Source organism: Schistocerca piceifrons, chromosome 7 (assembly GCF_021461385.2).
Source record: "Schistocerca piceifrons isolate TAMUIC-IGC-003096 chromosome 7, iqSchPice1.1, whole genome shotgun sequence".
NCBI classification, from domain to species: domain Eukaryota; kingdom Metazoa; phylum Arthropoda; class Insecta; order Orthoptera; family Acrididae; genus Schistocerca; species Schistocerca piceifrons.
Genome location: NC_060144.1, coordinates 242,098,656 through 242,124,563, shown reverse-complemented (window position 1 = coordinate 242,124,563; position 25,908 = coordinate 242,098,656). Strand labels below are relative to the sequence as shown.

General features: G+C 40.9%; 1 protein-coding gene across 1 annotated transcript in view; it reads right to left on the bottom strand.

Annotated features, from left to right (window-relative positions):
- Positions 1–18,362: 18,362 nt before the first annotated feature.
- The window catches only part of LOC124805594 (furin-like protease 2), a 718,105-nt gene continuing 710,559 nt past the window's right edge, over positions 18,363–25,908 (bottom strand). The window contains exon 22 of the mRNA XM_047266161.1: positions 18,363–20,334. Coding sequence (XP_047122117.1) covers positions 20,092–20,334 — 243 coding nt within the window. The 3' untranslated portion in view covers positions 18,363–20,091. The remainder of the gene's footprint in view (positions 20,335–25,908) is intronic.

Here is a 25,908-nt window from a genome sequence, read left to right as displayed (position 1 = left end):
CCATAATGCGGATTAGATCAGCATCTACTGGACATGATGGCAGCACCATCCAGATGTTAAAACTTATTATTGACCAACTACTGCCCTCTATAACAGACATTTTCAACGATTCATTAATCACAAGTATTTTCCCTGAGGCCTGGAAACTGGGACAAATTAAGCCACTGCCTAAAAAGGACATCGCCACAGCACCCTCTGACTACCGTCCCATCTGCCTTCTTCCTGCACTATCAAAGGCCTTAGAATATATAGTACATGACCAGCTCACCAACTACCTAACTACTAACAACCTACTAGACGAATACCAATCTGGTTTCCGTAAACATCGAAGCACAACATCCGCACTGATAAAGGTGACAGATGACCTGAAACTGGGCATGGACAGACAAGAAGCGACTATCATTTGCTTCTTAGATTTAAGCAAAGCATTTGATACTGTCGACTTCGACATCTTACTAGCCAAACTTAGCGGTCTAAGTTTCTCACCAAGTGCAGTGCAATGGGTTTCGCTCTACATGATGTCTCGTCAGCAACGCGTCCTGTCTGGGAATATAAAATCACAATGGCGGCAGGTAGTGTCAGGCGTTCCCCAAGGCTCCGTATTAGGTCCTATACTCTTCTCTCTGTATCTCAATCATGTGTCATCGGTTCTGACCTATTGCAAATATCATACGTATGCTGATGACCTTCAGTTGTATCTAAGTGCGAAACCTAGCAATCTCAGGAAAGCTGTTGAAAATTTCAATACTGACCTCGATGCACTGTCAAAATGGACACAGGACATAGGTCTGAAACTAAACCCATCTAAAACCCAAGCGGTACTTGTTGGTCACTCTAAGCTCATTAGCCCAAAACATCGGGAATCCGTACCATCTCTTATCCTAAATGGAACAAATATTAACTTCTCTCCCTCAGCAAAGAGTTTGGGAGTTATAATAGATGAAAATCTAAATTGGACAGAGCATGTAACTGCAGTGTGCAAAAAAGCATCAGCATCCTTTCATGTCCTACAAAAATATAAAAAACTCTTCCCTTTCGATCTGAAAAAGAAATTAGTACAAACGCTTATACTCCCAATCATTGACTACAGTGATATTATCCTACAAGGCCTCTCTCAGGAAAATTCGCGACGTCTAGAACTGGTCATGAATGCCTGCGTCCGATATATCTGTGACGTTCGACTTCTTGATCACATTTCACCAGCATATGCAAAATTGTCCTGGCTGCGTGCAGACAAACGCAGAGATTTCCATACACTCTGTGTCATCCACTGCCTTATAAATGTACACTGTCCCTCATATCTCTCCTCGTCCCGAACGCTCATGTCGGAACAACATGACAGAAACACACGTTCCCATTATAATAAAATCCTCTCTGTTCCACTGCATCGCTCAGTCACCTTCTCCAAGTCCTTTACAGTAGCAGGAACTCGACTATGGAATAACCTCCCTCGTTATGTTAGAGAACTTAAAAACATGTCCGGCTTCAAAAAACAGTTAATGACGTATCTACTTAAGCAACAGTAATGCCTTGCTCTGTACATGAACGCACTTCACGTCATTACTTCCCTCTTTCCCCCTCCTTAAATCTCCCTTGCCCAAAACCCGCTACACTAGTAAACATCTACTTTACACACCAAGATATTAATGTACATCTGCACAAATCTTCATTACTATTGCCAATTTTTCTCATGTTTACCATTATTATTTGATTTTTTACTGTTATTATTATTGCTTTTATCATAATCTGTATGTATAGCACCTGTTGTAACATACTGCCAGCATTTACTTTATTAGGTCTTAGTCATGTTTATCATTATTATTTAACCTTTTTTTTACTGTTATTATTATTGCCTTTATCATAATCTGTATGTATAGCACCTGTTGTAAAAATACTGCCCCATTTACTTTATTAGGTCTTAGTCACTACTCTTTATTCACATTGTCACTAGAGTAATCTAATTTTCTCATTTAAACTATTGTCATGAGGCAACTCTGATGTGTGAAATACTGCATGTGTGGAACACTGGTCCGATATAAGAGAGGGCCTGATGGCCCTAATCTGATCAGGTTAAATAAATAAATAAATAAATAAATAAATAAAGATTCTCATATAATGTGAATGTTTTTTGTGTTTGCGTGTGTACGTAATTCCAAAGAAAGAAGGAGCAAATAAAAAACTATCATTAAAAACAAAACGGGAAAACGGAAAATTTAATTTCATCTGCTTTATAAGCAATATCAATAATCTTATCTCTCAGTGTGGACACTACGAAAGGAAATGAAATACTAGTTTTGATTACCAACAGCCAGAATATTAGTAAAATTATGGAGATGCCCTCTTTTTGGTGCAAGTGACTCGTGATAACGTTGTGTTATACTTAGGTCGAAGTTTAGGAGCGCTGTGCTGCACGAGCAAAAACCATGCTTTCAAGCAAATGCAATATGTTTGGCATGATATTTCAAATTGCGTATGTGTCAGACATTTGTCAATAGTAATATGTAGAGATAAATATGTTAAGTCGGATGTTGTCTGAGGAAATAGATCTCAGACAATTGGTGCTCAGTCAGTGCTGATGTAGGTCCGACGATGACGTACAGTAGTGTGGCCAATATCAGCCAGAGGAGGTCCTCGGAACAAACGGAGAGCACATGTGCTCGGGCATTCCAGAGCCAGTGAGGCAAGTGGGGAGATAGTCCAGTGGAACAGCAAATTGGAGTGATCGCTAATTGCCCCATTAGCCAGTCAGAGCTCTATGCAGGTAAGAGCAGCTCCACCACAATCGGCGGCGGCCACTGGTACTACCAGGCAACTGACAGCCGCTCTCTCTGTCTTCTAGCCACATGCATATGGAAGTGGAGAACCGGAGACGAATTTTCTGTAATACCTCTTCACATAATGTTGTTAGTATTCCTAAATTACGTTAAAATTTTCATTTTCGACCTTTTCGACAATCTGAAATCAACGGAGGGAGACTTTTTCACGAATTATACAGATGAGGAAAACGTATTCGACGACTACTGACTGAAGAAGCAGGAGACTGTATTTATCTGTTTCTGTTTCGATTAAAAGTTTTCGTGTCTCTCTATCTTTTTTAAGGAATTGCATGCTCAGGGAATACATTTCATTAATGTATTGCAATTTCATCAATGAAATTAGTTGTCGGGTCTGCCGATTAATATTGTACTTTTTGTATCGACAATGAAGTATTACTAACAAAAAAGTACCGCCAAATAATTGATCTTACTCTCGAATTGATATACGATACCATTTTATTTTCAGACAGTTTATTTAGCTGCGAGAAGTGAGTTAGAGGACCACGAAGATAAGATGAGTGAAATTAATGCAGGCACGGGGGATTGTAGGTGTAAGTAGGCTGTATAGGTTTTTTATTGGTAACTAAACGTAGCGATCTATATGAAAATCACTGACTGTGCTGTGTGAAGGTTGTGGTTGGTTTGCATTGTTGTTGGCTATTGTAGTGTTGGGCAGCTGGATGTTATAAGCGCGTAGCGTTGCGGAGTTGGAGGTGAGCCGCCAGCAGTGGTGGATGTAGGGAGAGAAATGGCGGCGTTTTGAGAGCTGATGATCTGGACGTGTGTCCATCAGAGACAGTACATTTGTAAAACTGGATGTCATGAACTGCTATATATATTATGACTTTGGATCACTATTAAGGTAAATACATTGTTTGTTCTCTATCAAAATCTTTCATTTGCTAACTATGCCCATCAGTAGTTAGTGCCTTCAGTAGTTTGAATCTTCTACTTAGCTGGCAGTAGTTGCGCTCGCTGTATTGCAGTAGCTTGAGTAACGAAGATTTTTGTGAGGTAAGTGATTTGTGAAAGGTATAGTTTAATGTTAGTCAGGGCCATACTCTTGTAGGGATTATTGAAAGTCAGATTCCGTTGGGCTAAAAACATTGTGTGTCGGTTTAAGCACAGTCATGTACAATTTTTCTACGGGGACGTTTCATATAGGTAGTCGTCTTTGCCTCATTCTATTCGGCAATGAAACAGTGGTGGAGGGGGGGAGGGGGCGTGAGGGGGGAAGCACTAGTAGTGGAATGTGATATCCTCCGTCATGGCCCGTACGGTGGCTTACCGAAGATGTAGATGCAGATTGACAACTGAAGTGGCTGAGATGTTGTTTGCAACCCTTGGCAGTTCTGCTTCTACTCCGTTCACGCTTTGTAGCAGCTAATCTCAAGAGTTTCCAGAATGAATTTTGACTCTGCACGTGGTGTGCGTTGTTTTACAACTTCCTGGCGGATTAAAAATGTGTGACAACAGGGCTGTGCTTGGAGAGTGCAATCGGTAGAGCAGCTGCCGCGAAAGGCACGGTTCACGGGCACGAGTGCCACTCCATCCCATAGTTTTATTCAGACAGGCGTGATCAAGGTCACACGACACAATGTGTCTCGCTGTTACTTTGTGCCTGAACCCAGCAGTTCGCAGTTCTAGCAGGGTCGGCCGGGATGGCCGAGCGGTTCTAGGCGCTACAGTGTGGACCCGCGCGACCGCTACGGTCGCAGGTTCGAATCCTGCCTCGGGCTTGGATGTGTGTGATGTCCTTAGGTTAAGTTAGGTTTAAGTAGTTCTAAGTTCTAGGGGACTGATGATCTCAGAAGTTAAGTCCCATAGTGCTCAGAGCCATTTCAACCATTTTTTAGTTCTAGCAGGAAGGTGCAGCGGCGGGGGGCACCAACATTCAAAATCCTTGTGCACAACCCATCACCTACTGTGGGTACAGAGTGTTTTCAAATGCTGTTAAAGTGGTTCACACTCTGTGTAATGGGATAATACCTCGTTTCATGAGAAACTTAATTCTTATGACGTGGAAATTCTAATGGCTAATATAATACATGTAAAATGCTTGATGTAGGTGACATTTGTAGCTGTGGTATATAGCACCTAATTCACAATGTTGCTGTAAGGTCTGACTAGAAGTAACTTCTGTTGTATGGATATTTTCCTCCCTCATAACAATATGTAACGACATTGCTTGTTTTTGATATTCATTAAGGTAGTTGTTCTTGGAGTAAAACCAATATAACCAATGCGGGTTTGATCGTCCTCCACATAAACTTTTCATTCGAGATATGTTGTTTTCCCTTCGTTAATATAAATGATTACTCCTCTTGCGAACGTTTCTTTGTTATGTGATCTCCGTAACACAAAGTTCAACATATGCTGAGAGTTGTACGTTCTTCTGCTGATATTTTCAGTTTATCAGATTTGCTACAATCCACGTCGGTGTAAGAGAAAGTATTGATCGTGGAATATCTTCTTGCTGCCACATGAAACAGAGAAAAATATCAGTTACCACACCCAAGAAAACCTCAGTTATGGTTATTAACGAAGCTGTATCGGGAAGCAGCTTCTTGGCAAATACAAAAAAATGTTGAAAGGAATATAGAGGCTAAACGGCGTCAGCAGCATCAGATGTTAACGCGAAAGACAGAACTACCGTCCTGTCGCATCTGAGTTCTATAGGAAAAACGGGAAGGATCACCCGTCGCCACCGAATGCATTCCTACTGAGTACAATATCGGTCTGAGGAAGGATCGCCAAGGATGGATGTTGATAGCAAATGATAAGGTTGTTACTGCTGCGATATGTTGGATGGATACTGAATAATACGTATACATGAATAATAAAAATAGTAATAACAATAATAATACAAAGTTCTATGACCTGCCTAGCGATTATTAAAAAGGTACTTCGTATGGACATAAGCCCCATTATAAATTGTTCCCGAGGCAGTACACATTTTATATAATTTTATTACGTTTTTAGTAGGTAATTGACAAACCACACCCTTCAACGAAAACTTGAAGCGCTATATAATTAAAGTACATTAAATTTCCTACAAACAAGTCATATTCAGTTATCCTATAGGAATAATCGTTTGCTCGAAGACGGTGAAAATTGTTGGAAATCTTGCGCTACCCTCATGTGATTTAGCTTAGTTAGTTTCCCGACATGATAGACAACAAGTGTCCTGTATTAAATTTTGCGTCTCACCTTCATCACTACCGTGGTACGTTGTTAACAATGACGATATCTAAATAATGAATAAAAAATAAATAACAATGTAACTGCCTAGCAGATTAAAACTATGTCCTGGACTGTGACTCAAACTTAGGACCTTCGCCTTCCGCGGGCAAGTGCTCTACCGACTAAGCTACCCAAGCATGACCAAGCCCCTCCTTACAGCTTTAATTCCGCCACTACAACGTCTCCTACCTTACAAACTATACAGAAAGGCAAACGTCCCGAGTTCGAGTCTCGGTCCCGCACACAGTTTTAGTCTGCCAGGAAATTTAATATCAGTGCACACTCTGCTTCAGAGTGAAAATTTCATTCTGAATAACAGTGAATTTTAAACGTGTTTTGTCGGGGGAATAGCGCATATGTCCATATGGAGACTTTGTTCAGAATCACTGTCACCCCTCAAAAGCATCTACGGATCTACATTTCCTCTTGACTCAGTCTCTATAGAGGGTGTTCCGAAATTCCCGTTACAAGCATCTAGGACTCTTAGAGGTAAGTTATTACATAACACTTTGAATAAAATCCATGTCCGGAAACGTATTTTCGTTCTACGACGGTTTCAATTCAGATGCGTAAAGCGCCCACGTCTGCTGAGGGAAAGAGAAAAGTCTCAGATTGGGTTCAAAAATGGTTCAAATGGCTCTGAGCACTATGGGACTCAACTGCTGTGGTCATTAGTCCCCTAGAACTTACAACTACGTAAACCTAACTGACCTAAGGACATCACACACATCCATGCCCGAGGCAGGATTCGAACCTGCGACCGTAGCAGTCGCACGGTTCCGGACTGCGCGCCTAGAACCGCGAGACCAGCGCGGCCGGCTCTCAGATTGGGAATGGGACGTGCGGACCAGGACATGCATCACAGGTACATTGTTACAACATTGGTGGTTGCCACAGTCAACCGCTCTTGTAATGCATCAGTACTATTTTGTACATAAAGTGTTCTGGGCTCCTTTTTGTTTTGCAGTAATGTAAACTCGTATTGTTTTACTGTTAATACAAACAAGTGTGTTTAGTTTATGAATGGATGTTTCGTTCTGTTTCCTGTCGAATTGGCAACAGATAATTTTACTGCGTCACGCTTAATTCAGTTCCTCAAGCAGAAGCGAATGAGTTAAACACCTGAATTTAAATAGTCGTAGTTTCCGGACGTGGGTTCCTATTTGAAATATTATGTACTCGCCTCTATGAGACCTAGAAGGTTGTAACGGCGTTTTCCGAACACCCTGCATATCTCAAACATTTCTCAAACATTCACCCATGAAGAAATAATTGGCACTCAAAAAAGTTTTTCTGTGGCGACAGATTTAGGGAGAATGGATTAGTTGAGTGTAGGTTGTATGTGATATTTGCGACTTTCGCGAGATGTTTAAAAGCGTTTCAAGTCTTCAGCCAACGTGTGTCATACAGGATAAGATTTATTAATGCCACATTCGATTCCACCATCGATCGCCCCCGTAGCTGAGTGCCCACTGCGGATGGCTGCCCAGCGGGTGACTTGGGTTCCATTCCAGGCACAGACAGGGAATATCCTAGGTGAACTCACTCTTGTCAGACCACTAAGAAGCTAGCCGACCGATTCGCAACTGTTACAAGTTCAAGAAACGCAACAGCTACCGGGAGGACGGCGTGATGGCCAGATTCACTTCAATGCGGATCCGATGACACCACTGGCAGAGGATGACATGGAGGTCGGTCGGCTGCGATTGGTCCGTCACAGCCAAGACGCGGAGCTTTTTCTTTTTTTCCAGTTATGTGAGTAATTAATTTCTGTGAACAGTTCACAACTATCTGCTGTTGATGTACGAGATCAAACGAAACATTACAAGACCGAACAAGAATGTCCGCAATTCAGTATCATATAGTTTCCATAACTTGCTAGCAGCTATAAAACATTTAGGTACTAAAAAGTGGTGTTTAAGAGCATCGTCGGCACACAGGCTGAGTTAGCTGAAGTTTGTGTGACGCTCTACGATTTTTGTGACGTTACTTCCTGCGATTTCAAATTGAGGAAGCATTTCGTAGTGTTAAACACAAAATAAGTTCTGCGATACTTTAGAGACTTTTCACGTAATGTACAACCAGTGGGAAGTAAGAATGCTCCGTACGTTACAAGCAGAAAGTTTGAGACTCGCTGAGACCAAGACACCACTTATACTTTTCGGGTTCAGGATGAGCCCATATTCGGTGGGTTTTATTTTATACTAGCCGCATCATGAATATATGCTGTTTCTATGCACCGGGACACCGAATGTCTACAGAACGAATCGTCATTGGTACGATTTTTTGTAATTAATCAACGAGAAGCGTCATACTGCTGGTAAAAGAATCTTCGTATTGGTTATTATCGCGTTATAACTCGCGTGTTATCGGAGTAAGCACATTGAAGATTCATAGAAAACTTGTTCTTCGTATGATTTGTTATAATTGCATGTAAATTAAAACCATTTCGGCGTTAAAGCCTTTACATGTCTTCAAGATAAAATACCAAGTCCTTCATTACGTAGCTAGAAGGTAGCGAAGTGAGTTGACAGACCTTACTACAGAGCAGGGAATAGGTAGGTATAGGGGTCGAGTCCTTTTGCATCTCATTTTCACCTTCGCATTTTGCAACAGGTAGTGAGACATTCTTACTCAGATTTGAAAAAATAATTTCTGTAACACTTCGTTTTATGTAAATGTAAGCGTGGTTTTTTGTCAGGAGCGAGTTTGTTCGATTTGGTGAACTTTTATAAGCTGATGTCCTTAGCGACTTGACATGTATCTTTCGTCTTACTGCACATTCTGGATACTGAAGTCTTTATTTAGGAATACCACAGACAGGACAACACAACTACCATATGGGAAAAAGGGAGAAATGTGCTTTTCAATGGAGCTAACTTAGGAATTTTACGCGCGTCCATTTTCGGGAGCAAACTGTATTGTTCGCGAGCTAAGTGGGCCCGACAACTGCCGTTTGAAAGTGTTGATATCGTAAAATCACCTTAACCTTATCGTCTTGTGAGCCGACGGCCTGTGTCTCGCATCGTCGGATATTCCGTCAACGTTTGCTGCTTCGTTTCGTGTACCGACGACCCTATAGTGCGTTTAAAATTAGTTCCGACTTTTGATGTTTGGATGAGCGGGTTGGGACGCGGCGATGTTTCCCAGGTAGCACCAATTGGGAGCCGGGTTTCCCTACCACGCCGCCAGCGGTTCGACTGGTAAAGCGCCCATATTGCGAAACCATGAACAACAGTACGATGTGTTGTCACACATCAGATGCATCCCTGTTCGTCAGCTGTCGTCAGGTATTGTGAACAAGTGTTTTGTGTTGGCGTTGCATTAATGACAACAGAGCAGTATATCCGAGTACCAGAGTTGCAATAAAAGTGTCGTCCTAGAACACATTCACCGCCTGGGAAGATAACGTTCTGCTGCAAAACATTCCTCTAAATTCGGCAATACTAATGCTCAAGATACCATACCACTCTGTTGTGATGCACAAAGTTGCAGCAATACAGTAGAGGAAAACGGATAACTTCCTTGGCTACAAAGAAATGTTCAGTGTGATAAAATTGAAGCCAGCATGTATAAGGCGAAGTTAATGGAACTTCTAGTGCTGTAGAAGCCAGAATATCACGGTACCAAGGCGGCGAACTGGCCAACGTTAAAGCTTCCTCCGTATCATGCTCATTTAAATCTGACAGTGTATTTGAACCTCGGTGAAAAGCAACGTGTCAGCAAACAACAATAGGTTTACACCTACTGAGATCGAATTACTGACAAAATAAAACAGTAAAAATGTTACATGACACGACTCGTCTTCAGTTGTCAGCCATACCAAGAAGGTAGCTCAGGTGACATTCATTCGTGGAGGACTGTGACGAGTTTTGAGAAATACATTATTTCTCTTGATACCATGTTAAAATCTGCTCCCTTCGTCAAAACACAGCAGAGTTTACAAATATGTATCTCACTAACATTCTAATTCAGTTGAAATTGGGATACAGTCCAGAGTGTATTATTAATCTAACAACCGAGTGCAAGTCAGGTCAATAGTTCATGAAACAGTCCATTCTCAGTATAAAAATTAACGGGTAAATTCTTTACTTATACTTTTACAAAACCCACAAAAAAATGGTTCAAATGGATCTGACCACTATGGGACTTAACATCTGTGGTCATCAGTCCCCTAGAACTTAGAACTACTGAAACCTAACTAACCTAAGGACATCACACACATCCATGTCCGAGGCAGGATTCGAACCTGCGACCGTAGCAGTCGCGCGGTTCCGGACTGAGCCCCTAGAACCGCTAGACCACCACGGCCGGCCCTAAAAAACCCACAGCTGTTCTCGTTTCACTAGCTATGGAAAATCCATAATACATTATTTCACTGAAGAAGTCTGTGGTAGCTTGAATATCGCGATAGGTGTGTAAGTTTTGCATATTGATCCTATGGCAAAACAGTCTTGTCTTTGCGCACTATCATTTGCCAAGATCTTATTTCGATATCACAAACCATTTATATGATACGAGAAAGTTATGAATATTTCATTATAGCTTTTACACTGATAAGACTTCATGACGGCGTGCATTAGATACATTCGTTTCCTCGAGATTGGAAACAGGATGCGATATCCTTCTTAGTTTAAAGAATAATGCAAGATAAAGTCTACATTACACACGCAGCAACATGTAACCTGGCACACGCCAAACACAAATTCATAGCGATACCAATTTTTCACTGCAAACTGAGAATTTGTTGCAGTACTTTACCTACCAGGGAAATATTACAATATATATGACCATTAATGAAATGATAGGCGGTTCATCATGAAGCTGACGATTTAAACTATAACATGTTCAAAAATGAGAGTTTATTATCGAATTGTTTCTTTAAAATAGTTTTTGAAAGAAGCCAGATCGGCCAGGTTGGGCGGCACGCTCTGCATACAGTCAAGCGAGGCTGACAGATTCCACTCCGAAATGGTCTGGCGTTACTCTTTTGTCACCTGCTGAGGCGCCGAGCACACGCTGGCAACTGCGCTTCCCTCCACTCGCTCCGTACTGAAGTGGCAAAAGAATCAACTTATTTTAAACATGCACTATAGTGCGGTTGAAATCGTCATGGAGATGCTCAATCTGCTCCAGTGGCAGACTTTACAAGACAGCTGTTGTGTATCGCAGTTTGGTTTAGTGTTAAAATATCCAGAGCGAACGATTGTCGGAGATTCAGCCCGTTTACGGGCCACTGTTCTGTATATCGTGCCATTAGAGCACGAATCTAACATTAGAACTGAGCTCACTAGCGTGTCAACAATTGTTCTTACCGCAGACCATTCGCGACTGGAACATGAAAGCGTGGAAGTGCGAGTAGTGGTCAAAGTACTCTGCACTACATAGGTAGTGGCTTCCAAAATATAGATATAGTAGCAAATGAGTTGGTGGTCAATTCCTTCTACTCCTTTGACTAATACTTAGCGGAGCCGACGGATGTGTACAAATTACAAATAATCCATTAAATGGTGTCCTAGAACATCGATTTGTAAAGAATTACATGAATGATGTTAACACTGGTAAGATTGCACGTAATTTACATCATGTAAACAGTGTTCGAACATCTATTTGTAACAAGTTAAGTGAGTGATGTTAACGTTGGTGACATTTCAGGTAATTTACATCGTTTCACGACGTACTTATCTTCACAATTCAGTAGCCCAGTTGCAAACGCGGCTATGTGACCAAAAATCGAATATTGAGTTAGAAGCTGTGTGATAATGTATCGATCAGGTTTCAGAAACTTTTCAAAGTATCTTAAAATGAGGTGGGAGAATCGCAAGTAGGTGCAGAGGTGGCTATGTTTTCAACACGTTAGTTTGAAAAACGGCCAAATCCAGTTCGGCTGCTAATGAGGCAGAGTTTTAACGGGATAGTGGCCGCCGACAAAGGGTACGGCTGCAGAACCGACATATCGTCTCGTCACACTTCACACTTTTTAAAAAGTTCCAATTTTTAGCTACATGTGACTAAAATTTTCGGGTTGGCTGTACTGGGTTGATTCTCGTATGTTTTTCATTCTATTGCTACACTGTAGGAAGGAAAGTGCGAGAGTGAGAGAAAGAGAAGGTGAGAGAGTTATACGATAAAAAGACCTACCAGTACACTCGTTCCACTGTGGGTTTTAAAACGACTTTGTAGGTAGTTTTATTGTAGCACAGTTCGGAATGGACAAGAATAATAAAGAGGAAATATCTACTATTGAAGTACACTTCGACGAACCTGACGACAGTAGAGCGGAGATTAGCTTTAATCATGAGAGGGAAGATGCCACTAGAAACTCTACTTTTAGGAAGAGAAAACGGAATGTAAAGCAATGGAAACGAAACGTAGTGAAAAGAAAGACGTAAGGAAGACCACTACTTATAGTACTATTCAAATATTCATTACAGGTTTAACGTTGTTGGAATTAATGACCTAGCAACATTACATATCCTTTTCTGGTACACATTTCTTGTAAATTCAATGTACTTGGAAATAGAAACACTGAACTTCTGACTGCATTGACATGAAACTGCAATCAATTTTTTTCATTTTCAATTTTCATTTATCTGTAGGTACCAACCAAAAGGGTTTCGGCAGATGCCAAACTGTAAACGTCCTGCTGCAAAGCCGAAGTGTAAAGAACTCACTATGCAGGGCGTAAGACGGATCCATCAAAAATCTTACGAACGAAATAACTGATAATGGCAGAGCAACTACATTCGATAGAATGTCACTGTGTCATCTCCTCGAACATCTAAGCATACAGGAGACAAAGTATCAAGAAAGCAACAAATTGTGGAGTTTGTGCTCTCAAAAAACTTGAAGGATTTCTATAAACATCAGGGTTTGCAGAGCGGCTTTCATGAGGATTTCGCAAATCAGAAAAAGGAGACTCAACAAAATTTGTTAGAGTATAGGGAACGATTCCTCACCTGTAACCACTGAAGAAAGAGAAGGTGACAGAAGAACGAAGTTGTATGAAGATAGGAAAATGCAGTTGTCAGAGACATTGAACAATTGAAACCGACAGAAAGTGACCATTCCAGAGGAAAAATGCTACATCGCCAATATTTACCCAGTGAATTAAATGTGAAAATAATGCGGGAAATGTTCTGTGACAAACATCCTGATCAGGATGTAAAATATGATTACTACCGGACAATATTCCCCATATAATTGCAATGTTGGCTTCGGAGTACCTTATATTGAGGCAGGCTCTACTCTACATGCTCGTCCCTAGAAAGCGCGATTTTTTTATGATCGGCCAATGGGAAAGAAAAATTTGGAACATCAGCCTATAGCTTACAACGTTCGGAGCGATGTTTTTCAAGAAAGACTGAAGAAAGACATCGAAGGTCAACTAATTTTAAGTTATCACTGCCAGAAAAATTAAGCCGTTGCAAAAGTCCCAGATCAGATGTACTTACATAATTTCACGGTATTTCGAGGTCCTTCTCCGAGCAGTCGGATGAAAGACAATGTGGCTTCATACGTTTGGCTGCAGAACGAATTTGCAAAGGGTTCGAATCAGATTGCTTCACCTCTTCATCATCAACCGCTTAATATCAGCTTGCATGATGTCGGCAAACTACGCCTCTTTCGGGATGGATGCGGTGGCCAAAACAAGAACACAACAGTGATGGAGATGTTGATGTGCTGGTTTCTGTACGCTGCTCCAGTACACGTAGAGAGCGTTGAAGTGTGTTTCCCGATCATCGGTCGTTATTTTATATCGCCTGATAGAACTTTTGGAAGCATAGAGAGAAAATTTAAAAAATTGAGCGTAATTGACAACCCTGCAGTATACGTCTGCTTAATGGAAAAATTCGCCACAATTGTGCACGTGGGGTCGGACGACTGCAAAGTGAGATACTGGAAGAAGCTCGTCACTGACGTCATCAGAGTTCCTGGATCCTTGCACTTTCAGTTTCAAAAGTCAAAGAGAATTATCACCACGAAGACAGCAAACAGAAAATTATGTATGCAAGGAGCAGTATTCTCTAATTTTGAAAGTGGAGGGTCTAAATATATTCTTAAAAGAGGCAAACGTATCAGGAAAGAAACTCTTCTTGAGGAGATTCCAAAAGGAGTCCACTGGGGAAAAGCTAAAACTTGGACATCAAGCGGCTCTTAGAACTACACTGGGTTGAGGCGCGGCTCGAGGAGGAAAAGTTGCTGTTCTACACTGATGTTTTTGAGCAGCAGAAGATCATGGAAACAGACGAATCTCAAATCGGCCAGGATGAAGGACTTCGTTTTGAGCTCTTAGATGACGACGATTCCCCAAACGTAGCTTAAACACTGTACACTTCATTTTACTTTGTGACCGTTTTTTTAAATATTTCACTTTCCCAAGATTTGTTTCCTAAGACCTATCACATTCATGATTGGTGTTAGGACTGAATTCAGTGATTAAATGTGAGTAATATTAATGCTACACCTTGTAGTAGTTCATGTTTTGTTTTATTATGTAATTGTTTCAATCTTTTTAAATATTTAAAATAAAACGGCATTTCACTACTTGCTCGTTTAACTTTCTTCCTTTCGCATTATTTTAGTGTACGACTGTAGTCTACCATTCTTACCGATATAGCCAGATAAACACCGAGATTAATTTTTCGGCCGGTTTAGCAAACGACTGCATTCCAACTTGGCCGCCGATGCGGTTACAGAAGCGACTAACTTGCCCATTCGGTTGCAAAACGGCCTAAGTACAAAGTTTCACATAAAAATACTAATAAGGGGTTAATGAAGGATTATAGAGACATTTATGATTTGGTCTCTATCCTTTCCTTTTCTGTGAGACATTAACCACCGGTGTAATACTGATGTGAGAGAAAGGCTACGTTTTCCGGCTTTTCCCAAAAATCATTTAAGACTGACTTAGCCGCTTTTGCAACTGGGCTACTCATTTGTCAGATGTTACTGTATTTTTACATCGAAAAAGCTTATTTTTAACGACAACTTGTTTACATGTTTAAGGATTTTGAAGCCTGACATGTGCTAAGGCAAAATGTTTTACAGTAGCACTTTAAGATAGCCCAAAGGCCGAAACTTCAGTAATGAAGTAAGTAATTTCTACTCTGAATGGCGAATAAGATGTCCATTAAAAATTCTACGTGACTGTGAACTCCGATCATGAGAAGGTAATCAGTGTGTGTGTGTGTGTGTGTGTGTGTGTGTGTGTGTGTGTGTGTATGTATTCTAAGTCTCCTCCTAAGGTACCTGATCGATTTCAGCCAACCTTGACACACATGTACCTTACTGTCAGGCGGCAGTGACTGTGCGGTTAAGATCCACTTACATAACAAAGGGGTGCGGTTTGGCATGAAATGACGCGTAGCAGAAGACGTGTAAATTCCCAGCCTTTATTCGTCCGGTATTTGAAAATGAGAGCACTTAGCGACTTGCAACAAATTTTACATGTGAATTAGAACTTCTGTAGGGAAGCAGCTTACTCACGCAGTAGTAAATTCACATCAGCCTTTGCATTGTGTGCCAGCCAGTCCGCTGTAACTAGCTCTGACGTCATAAATGTTGCGCAATAATTTAAAAATCAAGTAAATAATCTAAAATGTTTCTAGCATATCAGGAGTAATACTAAATTAATATGTGTTGAATATCAGTTCAATAACTTTAACAATTTCGAAATTTGGATGTTTTTCTGTATAAATCATTGGCACAACAGAAAAGAGCTAGAGAGTTAAAAATTTATATTTAGATTCCTCTTTCATAATAATTTAATAAAAACAGTACTTTTGATTTCACAAATTAAAATTTTTGTGGAAATTCATGATTTTCTAGTTTTTGTCATAAAAATTAAGGAAGCAAGATAGATTAAGTCGGCTAATAAATAAGGCTAGGATGTTTATATTTAAGTGGAATGGAGATCCGCTATAACCATAAGGATGTGAGAAGTTTCATTTGAATACCTGTAAAACTATAGCGATAGCGTATCTCCAAAGGGCCAGTTCAGAGCTCGTCTACTGCGTGCAGTGTAATGAAAATAATTCTCTCGCCCAAAATATTTAACTTAGCCACGTCAAACTTTTATTATGATTACTTACCTGTGAGCTGAATGCACATTTAAATTAAGAGCTTCATCGGCCATCAGCAAAAGAAGCTATGATTTATTCGACGACTTTATGTGGTGCGTTACTAGCCCAGCGGCTAGTCGGGAGAGCCGATTTGATCAGGCGTTCCCTTAGCCGTCCGCACCGCGGCTTTATATATAAGAACGCTGCGCGATGAAGGCAAGGCCCAGTTCCCTCCAGACGCTGAATAGCACGCCATCTGTGTCGGGAGTCGCGTCGCGTCGGTATCAATGCTACAAACAGCCTCGGATGCCGTATTAAGTTACTCGAGATACGCGTAACCATGAAATCATTTTCGAGTGAATTGTTAATTCTGGGATGACTTTAATTATCGATCTTCAGTTTGCGTATTGTCGTATTTTCACGTGCCACCGCGGGACAGACATTCTACCATTATTTAGCGTGGCGTTTGATGGAACATTATCATCAAATTATGGCGAGCATTCATTTAAACATTTAATTTGGACATTTATAGTTGCATCAGTGCATTAGACTCTGAACTGCTCTGTTAGTTAGATTGTGTGGATTCTTTTGTTTTCATCTGTGACTTTCAGAATACAGAACGTTTTTTCACGACCGTTTTTTATTATAAATCCCAGACAGTCTCCTAATTCATCAGAGCTATAAGCTGTAACTATAACTGTATTCTCAGATGAAGTAGGCACTAGAAATTCTAATTACAGGATTCACGTTTTGCTAATCACTTTCTGGTTGCCAATATTGTAGTTAGAGAGCCAGTGTTGAGAACGGCGAAAGACAGCATAAATAACATTCTAAATAATAGGAACTGGTTTAACATTCTACAAACCTAACATTTATATAAACAACATTTAACAGCAATAATTCACCCGCCGCCGCACATATGGTTAATCGGCTGGGAAATGCAGTGTTTCTACATTCAAACATTTATGCAACAGTAAATAATAATTCCATCCGCCGCCCCACACTTCTGCGAAATTTTTTCTCGCAACCCCTACAAAAGATGAAACAAAAAAGTTTATCGATTACTATTTTTTCCGTTTTTCATACAGTAAAAGTACCGCAAGAGGTATGACGGTATAATTTACTTCTTTACTACTAACTGCGTTCGTGCCAAAGGTTATAGACAGCATGCATATACGCCACTGATCATAAGCGAGAAGTCATATCTCTGTACGACACATTGTTCAGATGATATGACGTCATGAACAATGAGACGCGTGAATAACTGCCACTTTTCATTTACATTTATTATTTTTCCCTACTATCTCTATTCGTGAAAACTTCGCAAACAATATCCGTATGTGCCACAGAATGTACCGTCAATATTATGTTATTGCACGACACAAGTTCAGGAGATATGACGAGTGAACACTGACATGCGTGAAAAATTGCTGCATCGTGCATGACGTTTAAATCCATTGCTTCGTAAGTAATTTCCCTCGCAACACATTTTGCAGACGGTTTCCACGTATGAATCTGGAATGTAGCTACAAAATTACATCTTTTTACGACACGTTGTTTAGGAGATATGACGTCTTAAACGTTAAGCACAAGGGCAGTCCCTGCGTCGTACGACCGTTGGAGCAGAGTTATAAATAAATACGTGGCAAAGATGGGTTCTCCACTAGTATCCAGTAATTTCAGCTTTAGGTAAAATGTGACCTTCACGTCCTCAGTGCAGAAATGTAATTATTGCAAGTAAATGTTGAGAAGTGATTCCCTCTTTGACGATGCGTGGTTACACGAGCCTAAGAAGTTTCATATACAACTCAGTTTATTGTAGCTCTCTATAGCTTATGGAAAGTGGTCTGTACCTCATAAATAATAATTGTCTGAGAGTTATTGACTTATTGCACATCAATGAGGATCATTTCACTTGAGGTATATGCGACAGAATATTAACTTACCCCTAATGCCTTCTTGTTTTGTGACAAGCTCTGCGTCCTCGAGGATGTCTTAACTGCGGATCTATGCAACAAAAAGGACACCTAATCAATTCACACGTAGCAACAACATGATTTATGAAAGTCGGCTAGTCTCAATGACTGAAGAAGAAGGGGTAGAAATCACGAGTTTCCATGTAAATATTACTTACAAGTGAACCAAAAATGTCTCGTCTGAACCAACTTGTATGAAAGCTAAATATGCTGAATGTGTGACAGCAGTTACATTACTTCCAAAGGAAACAGTACCACCAACGTTTACAATAAATTACACCAATAATTTATTTCCACAGTCCAGTTACAAAACATTTACACGATAATAGTAATTATAGACACATTTGAAAAGATTTCACATAACTCACTCCATCATGATAAATAATTTTTTTAGATATCACATACAAAACGTTGTAACAGGACTTGACAGTAGCATCTACAGTCTTCAGCACTTTTTCGGCGCCGCTCGGTCACTACCATCTCAGCTGTAGCTTCTGAAGCGCTGTCTGCCCGCTGTCGCACCGGAGAGACGAATATCCCTCAGCGCGACACGTGTGTCTCACATATCTTACAAAAATATCACTTCGAAAATATTGAAAGCATTTTCACCTTAAGGGAAGCGAGCTTATAATAGCGTGGAACGCAGCTTTTACTTTCTGGTAATTGCTCCGAAAACTTTATTCCTGTTTCAACATAAATATCACTTTACTGATCACGCGCGTCCCTTAATCTATTCAGGAAATGGACAATCTCTCATAAGTAGGTAATTGTACTTATCAGTCAAACATTTAGACGTTCTAACAAATATAGTCTTGTATATTTGGGAGGGCAAGAAGGTGGGGCGTGTTGACGGATATACACACAAAAGGCATTGTAACAACAAACTACTTCTAGACGCTTTGATTAAAATTCCACCGTGAACATGGAAAAATATTAAAAACTTCATGTACAAACTTACCAATGGGCCCAGATGCCTGAGGCTAATGTTCCGAACGACAACAATATCAATTCAACTAAAAGTCAGATGCAGTTCATTGAAACATTAATCACAAGTGAAGCGCGATGTCTACACTTTATTTCTGGTAGGAGAGCATGACAGAAAAGAGAGATAGAATTTTTAGTTCCTTTTTGACGCAACTGTTTCACCATTTCTTTGCTGGGCTGGTACAAGTGACAGGTGGAATACACACATAATCTTGGGTTGTGAAAAGGAATTTCCTCAAGGCGGAGCGAAGAAGTCACATGTTACGAATCAGGGCTCCTCAAGTAGTATTTGACTTACATACAGACAAACCTAGAGCTACAGTGTAGGCACTTTCGCTGGATTAAAAAAAATGTGACACTCTCTTTATTTTAAACCGTCACCCACGCCAGCAGCTCTCACTGCCACTAGCAAGTGGGAACATAGACATTTCTCCCACGTTTAAAAGACTAAAGACATATCTGGGGCACACACACGCCGATAATGATGGTATCTCACCAGAGAAACTCGTTAACTTTATGAACAGCTACATCATCTTTCCGCAAAAGATCTTAGGACTATGTGGGCTCTCCGAAACACCAAGAGGACAGAAACAACATTACAAATATATTGTAAGCCTACTTCTAGTACGAACAGTATATTAGCCGCGCAACTTCCTTTTTTTTTAAGTTTCTTTGGCTTCTTGCTGAGAATCGTAGTAAATCAGGGGCGTTAAACATTACTTGAAACTAAATTTGTAAATTGGTCCTCAGACTTACAACATTACAACGAACTGTGTTCAAATGTTAGGGTTAGAAATGAGATAAGCAGCCGTATACAGATGTTCAAGAACAATAAATTCTTACGACAGCTAAAATGAGCACGAATTACTGGGGAGATCATATGGATGACCTTTCGCTCGGATCGCGAGATACAATTATGCATATGTCAGGAGAACCACAGTTTCGCTTTTGGTATGCCAGTGGTACGCTCGTCTAATCAATAAACGCAAAATGACGCCGGGTGAGAAACTAAGTCCTCGTAAACAACTGCGTCGAAACGTCGTCCAGGTCGTCGACGTCTGTGTCGGTGTCGTCGTCGCTGTAGAGTGTGAAGGATGCGCCCAGCAGTTCCACCTCTGACGAGGCGACGGCAGGCGTCGCTGGTTGTCGCGACGCCCGACTGCGGCCTTTCGTCTTGAAACGGACGCTCGGCGTCGATTCCAGCTTCTTGTAGCCGTCGGAAGGTGTTACACGCCGAGACTGCGACCTCTCCTGCAGACAAGAGGCGAATCCAGTTAGTTAAAGTAAACCAGATAATCGTCAGCAAGAATCAGGTACGATTTCACATTATGTGACTTGAAAAGAGTAGGGCCCTCTCCTGGAGGTTAAACGGCTGATTTACTTGGGTTCCATTGTATTTTACATTTTTTACGACACAGTCACATCGATGTTTCACAGTGTTGTAATCTGTTTCGGCTAAGAGTACAGGGACACTTACGTGGGTGGTTTTGACCAGCCAGGTAACTGCACCACAAAGATCTGCACAGTGACCTCGGATCTAAGATGTAAGTCGAATATACCTTCTGTCGGACCGGCTGTTTATAACAATATTTATTTATGGTTAATTTAAATTTTTTATAATTTTTTGCTTTAAGAAAATTTCGCAGATTGGTAATAAATATTCTGTATGTGTAAAGTGTACTATACTGGCGGTTGAAGTGCTTTGTAATGTACGTGAGTAATGTAAGTAAAATACTTTGTAAATTGTTTATTATGTTAAACGATTATCTGATGACCTTTCGTATTTAAAAATATTTGTGTGTATAAATTGTTCATGTTAATGTAAATTTGACAGTTTAAGAAATGGACAAGTTTAGCAGCAATATAAGAAATAGGTGTCATGTAAAAGCCAGTGTGCTTTTGTTTAAAACGAAAATGGCTCTGGGAAGTGGAAAAGATGGCAACGGCGAAATGGCGCGCAACGTAGAGCAAGCGCGGGACGTAAGACAAAAAATGGCTCTGAGTACTATGGGACTAAACTTCTGAGGTCATCAGTCCCCTAGAACTTAGTACTACTTAAACCTAACTCACCTAACGACATCACACACATCCATGCCCGAGGCCTATAACCGCTCGGCCACCCCAGCCGGCTGGGGAGTAAGACACACAGTCTGTTGGCAGCAGTGACTGAGGGAACACCTTTGTGGAGCAGCAGAAGCTTTGCCTTCAAATTCGCACAAAATGCCACGGATGGAGACTGCAAACGGCTTACTGCATAGCTGCGAGTTGTTAGAAATGAGCGACACCAAGAAGAGAAATTAAGCCCATACAGCAAGAGACTTGCAGGCCATACTGTGGGTAGTGTAGCCGCCATAATTGTTCGCCGTACCCAAGCCTACAGACATTTATACCAAATTTACTTTTTTACGGCGTGAACCATTAATTCATACTGTGTTTTAATAATCACTCTTGAACTTTAAACAAAGTAGTTCACCCTGTTATTTCATCTTAATTATACACCTACATAGGGTTGCTTCCTGGTGTTTGGTAAATCAGAGTATCGTATTTTACAGACTGAGGAAGTGTCAAGTTAATTGTTTTTGTGTTATCTTGACAATTACAAGTATGCTTACGTAGAATTCAAAGTGCAGCCAAGTTTCTAGAATCTGGCTAAAGACTATACAGAGTTAGTAAAACGAATAACAGCTGTTGAAAGTAAATTCCATTCATAAAGAGGTTTTCGTGAAGTGAAATGATCAGTACAAAAAGTGTGTGCTTTAGCATCTAAGTATTTTTGTATTTAAGATTTTTTGTTACAGCAAATGATATTCTTTATGTCCCCCCCTGGTCAAATTTTTTAGCTTCCCTGAAGTTATCTACTAGGCTTTTTCTCCTATTAAAACGTAATGTATAAAGGTGTGGTAGTCAGAAAAAATTCCAGTGTCTGTACTAACATTGTTTACGTGGAGTAATATTAATTAGAAGAACCAAATTACACAGTAGGGAGAAAGCAGGCAAAAATTCATACATCTGCTTTTTCAATACTCCACTGTTTCATTGCCTGGGTAGGCTGCGGACCATTAGCACACGTTTTAAACCACTAAATGAACTTGGAACTGAGTTGTACTAGCTTCAGTGTAATATTATACATACTCTGTTTCTATTTAATTGCTGGGTAAAATGTTGGGAAAAGAATTGAATAGTCTGACTTACTTATACATTAGACACATCACGTGGTCAACTCCTGTAAAAAGGATAACTCTATTGATTAGCATATCCTATCAACAGGACTACCCTCGAATAGTGCACATTAGTAGGAAATTAACTAAATTTTAGTAAGAGGGTTATATGTGGCCTTTCCCGTAACGGGACTATTTGTTCTGTTGGGGCAGAATATACGTGGCAACTTAGAGTCAGGGTTTTCTGTTATTTAGGTAAAAGCATACTAAATTACAATAGCAGAAGTAAGGTTATAGAGTGATAAGAGAAGACAGTGACAGATAGCTGATGACCTTCCTGTTTTTCGCCCTAACCTACAAATCTTCACCGTCGTCAAAACAGTGCCTACCCCGACAGTCTCTGAGCTCTTAAACAGGACCCAGTAGGGTCTCATAGCCTCACTTTTGCCAGTGACCTGGAGAACACGTAGCTTCCGCATAGCCAAAGTCTATCACATAGGACATCGCAACAGGCTCCACGTTGGACATAGGTTTCACGAAAGTGTTGGAGTAGTGAGGGACATTGAAATTGGAGCACACCGGTTACTATTAGCGGAACGTAAATAACTCGCATCAATCCCGGGATCGGAAGACATCTGCCAACCTCCGTCTGCTTGACATGGCGAGATGTTACGGCCTGCAAGCAAGCTAACACTTCATGCTGCAGATTTGGTCCTCATTGCCAGAACGCTGTAGGATTCAAAGTATCTGAACTTATAATATTGTACATTAATATGACATACATCCCCTATACGCCTTTACGACTTCTTAAAGTCTGTTGGAAATATATTTAATGAGATATCTGAAAGTCTGTATAAGAATAGTAGTCCATTGTTTCTCAAGAGCCGAAAAAAGGGAAGACATTGATATTGATCTCTGGGATATAGCGTGAAGTCGAGTTCTCAAAATTCTCTATTTGGTTCAGGTCGGTAGTCTGGGTAGACCCGTCCATCTCAGGAAATCTACAGATAATTGCTGCTTAATGAAAGGTTGCATTGTCGTGCTGATAGAATCACCATCTATGAATTATTCCTCTGCTTTAGAGAGTACAAAGTGTTGTCAAATATATTCATAACCTTCCACATCTAGCGTTTCTTTAATGCAATGAGGAGACCGCGTCAATACAAACATCCACATACCGCATCTTCCACACTACACAGATGGCGTCACATGTAATGGACGATAAGATCTTCCACGAATTCGACAAACCACGGCCCTTTCATTTGACTGCCACTCGTTTCCAGTCATACGCAGTCCAAGTGGGATAGCTCTTCACACCACCTCAAGCATCGCTCAGGATTAGCTACAGTAATGTATAGCTTATGAGGAGCTCTTGGACCATTGTACCGCACTCTTTTAACTCATTGCACATGGTGAAAGTAAACAAAAGTTGCTTCAGTTGGCTTCCCAAGCACAACAACATGCAGTGTCGAAGGTAGTTGGATGCTGAAGCACTGATGCCACGCGTTTGAAGTTCATTTAAGATGTGGATAATGCGATAAGGAATGCCACAATAGGCAGTTCAGTTGAGAGTGAAGATGAATTGCAGAAACATTTTGCTGGAACTAACAGTCTAATGAGTACAGAATAAGGACTGAGAATGAGCCGAAGAAATACGAAAATACTGAGAGGTTCCCGAAATGAGAATAGTGAGAAGCTTAAGGTCAAAACTGCGATAACTACACAGAAGAAATACCCTGCAAGGAAAGTGAACCACGACGGACGAAACAAGGAGGACGCAAAAAGCAGATTACTACACGCGAAGAGGCGTTCCTGGCCAAATGTAGTCTGCTAGTGTAAACTGTAGGCTTTAACCTCAGGAAGAAATTTCTGAGAATGCTCATTTTCAACATCTCATTCTACGAGTACATTAGTGACTCATGGAGTGTGGAGAGAATGGAGCACAAGGGAATCGAATCCTTTGTGATGCCGCGCTACAAAATAATTTTGACACTTTGATGGACTGATAATGTAAGGAATTAGGAAGGAACGTATGGAAACCACTGACAAGAAGAAGCGATAGGTAGATAGGACATGTTTTACGGCGGCAGCGAATAACCGACATGTTACTTGAGGGAACCGTAAAGAAAAAAAGTAGAGGAAGACAGAGATTGTAATACATGAAATTAATAATGGAAGATATTGTGTGCAATAATTTCAGGAGAAAGGCTGGCACCAGAGAGGAACTCGTGGTGCGCCGCAACAAGCCAGCCAGCGGACCGATGACAAAAGGAAAGGTTCTTGATTTGCTACAACCATCCGCCGCAATGGTCGACGGTAGCTGTCTGTCATTACACGAGGTGTGCCTGGTTTCTTCCAGCCGTGCTTGTTCCTTCGTTTTCCCTCTTCACCTTCACGTCACCGAAAGTCGACTCACCCAGTCTTAGATGTGTTGAAATGTACCTGATGCGTTTTTAGTTCGTTAGACACGTGACATATACACACTTGTTCACGTTAAAAGTCATTGAGTTCTGCTGGCTGACCAATTCTTCTGCTACTACTTCACTTCTGACAACACAGTAGTTCCCACCTTATTTATATCGGTGCGTCTGCATCTCGAGAAATCTATTTGTCAGTTTCGCTTTACCTGTGGGTATCTGGATACTTTCGATAGGATGCATTTGTCTCTTTCGTTCGTCTCAACCATACAGTGGCATCTGTTGTATTAATTTGTAACTTTTAATTTTTATTTCATACTTAATCACAAGTAAAATACGACATTGATTACTGGCGTTGCTGCCTCTTGATCACGGGCTCCCGGGTTCGATGCCCAGCCGGGTTGGGGATTTTCTCCACCCGAGGACTGGGTGTTTGTGTTGTCCTCATAATTTCATCATCATCATTTGTGACAGTGACTAGATCGGACTGTGTAAAAAATTGGACTGTGAGAAGAACTGAGAATTAGTACTGGCGCTTATGACCGCGCAGTTGGGCGCCCCACAAACCAACCGTCATCATCATTGATTACTGGGCCATTATTTCATCCCGACTTCAATAAGTAACATTCATTTTTCCTATTGGCATATTAATCAAGAGTACACAATACGTTTCAAATAACGAGTCAACTTGGAGTTCCTCCCATTGTTATGATACGGTGCGGATCTTACTGTTTCCCTGCATTCCCGTGATAAGCTTTGATTGAGCAATACTCAGATTGACTGCTTGAATGACGCCTGTAAATGGGATCGAGTCAGATGCTTCCAAAGCAGCGTTGTACAGCATAACGTTTTCCGGTTTCCTACTGTAGGAGCAAGTTGTGTGGGAGGTGAGGTCGAGTTACAGGTCGAGATATCACTCCGTCCACAGGCCCTGGTGACCCCATCGGTGTCGACCGATCGCGGTGTCACCCTCTGCTAACGGCGTCATTGGACGAGCACACCGCTCTCCTGGCCGTTTTCAGTTTCAGAGATCTGCAGTCGCTTCTACTCTATCACGCAGCTCCTCAGTTGGCATCACGAGAATGATTTTACGTCATTCCAGTCTTATCAACAGGGAAAAATCTGTGGCAGGGTGGAAATCAAACCAGCAAAGCCTTCAGCCATGGTGAGCACTCAGCTACGAAAGCGGGCGGAAAGGATTGTCTATTTCGGGATATTTTGTAGATATATGCTTAAGAATTAATTGATAT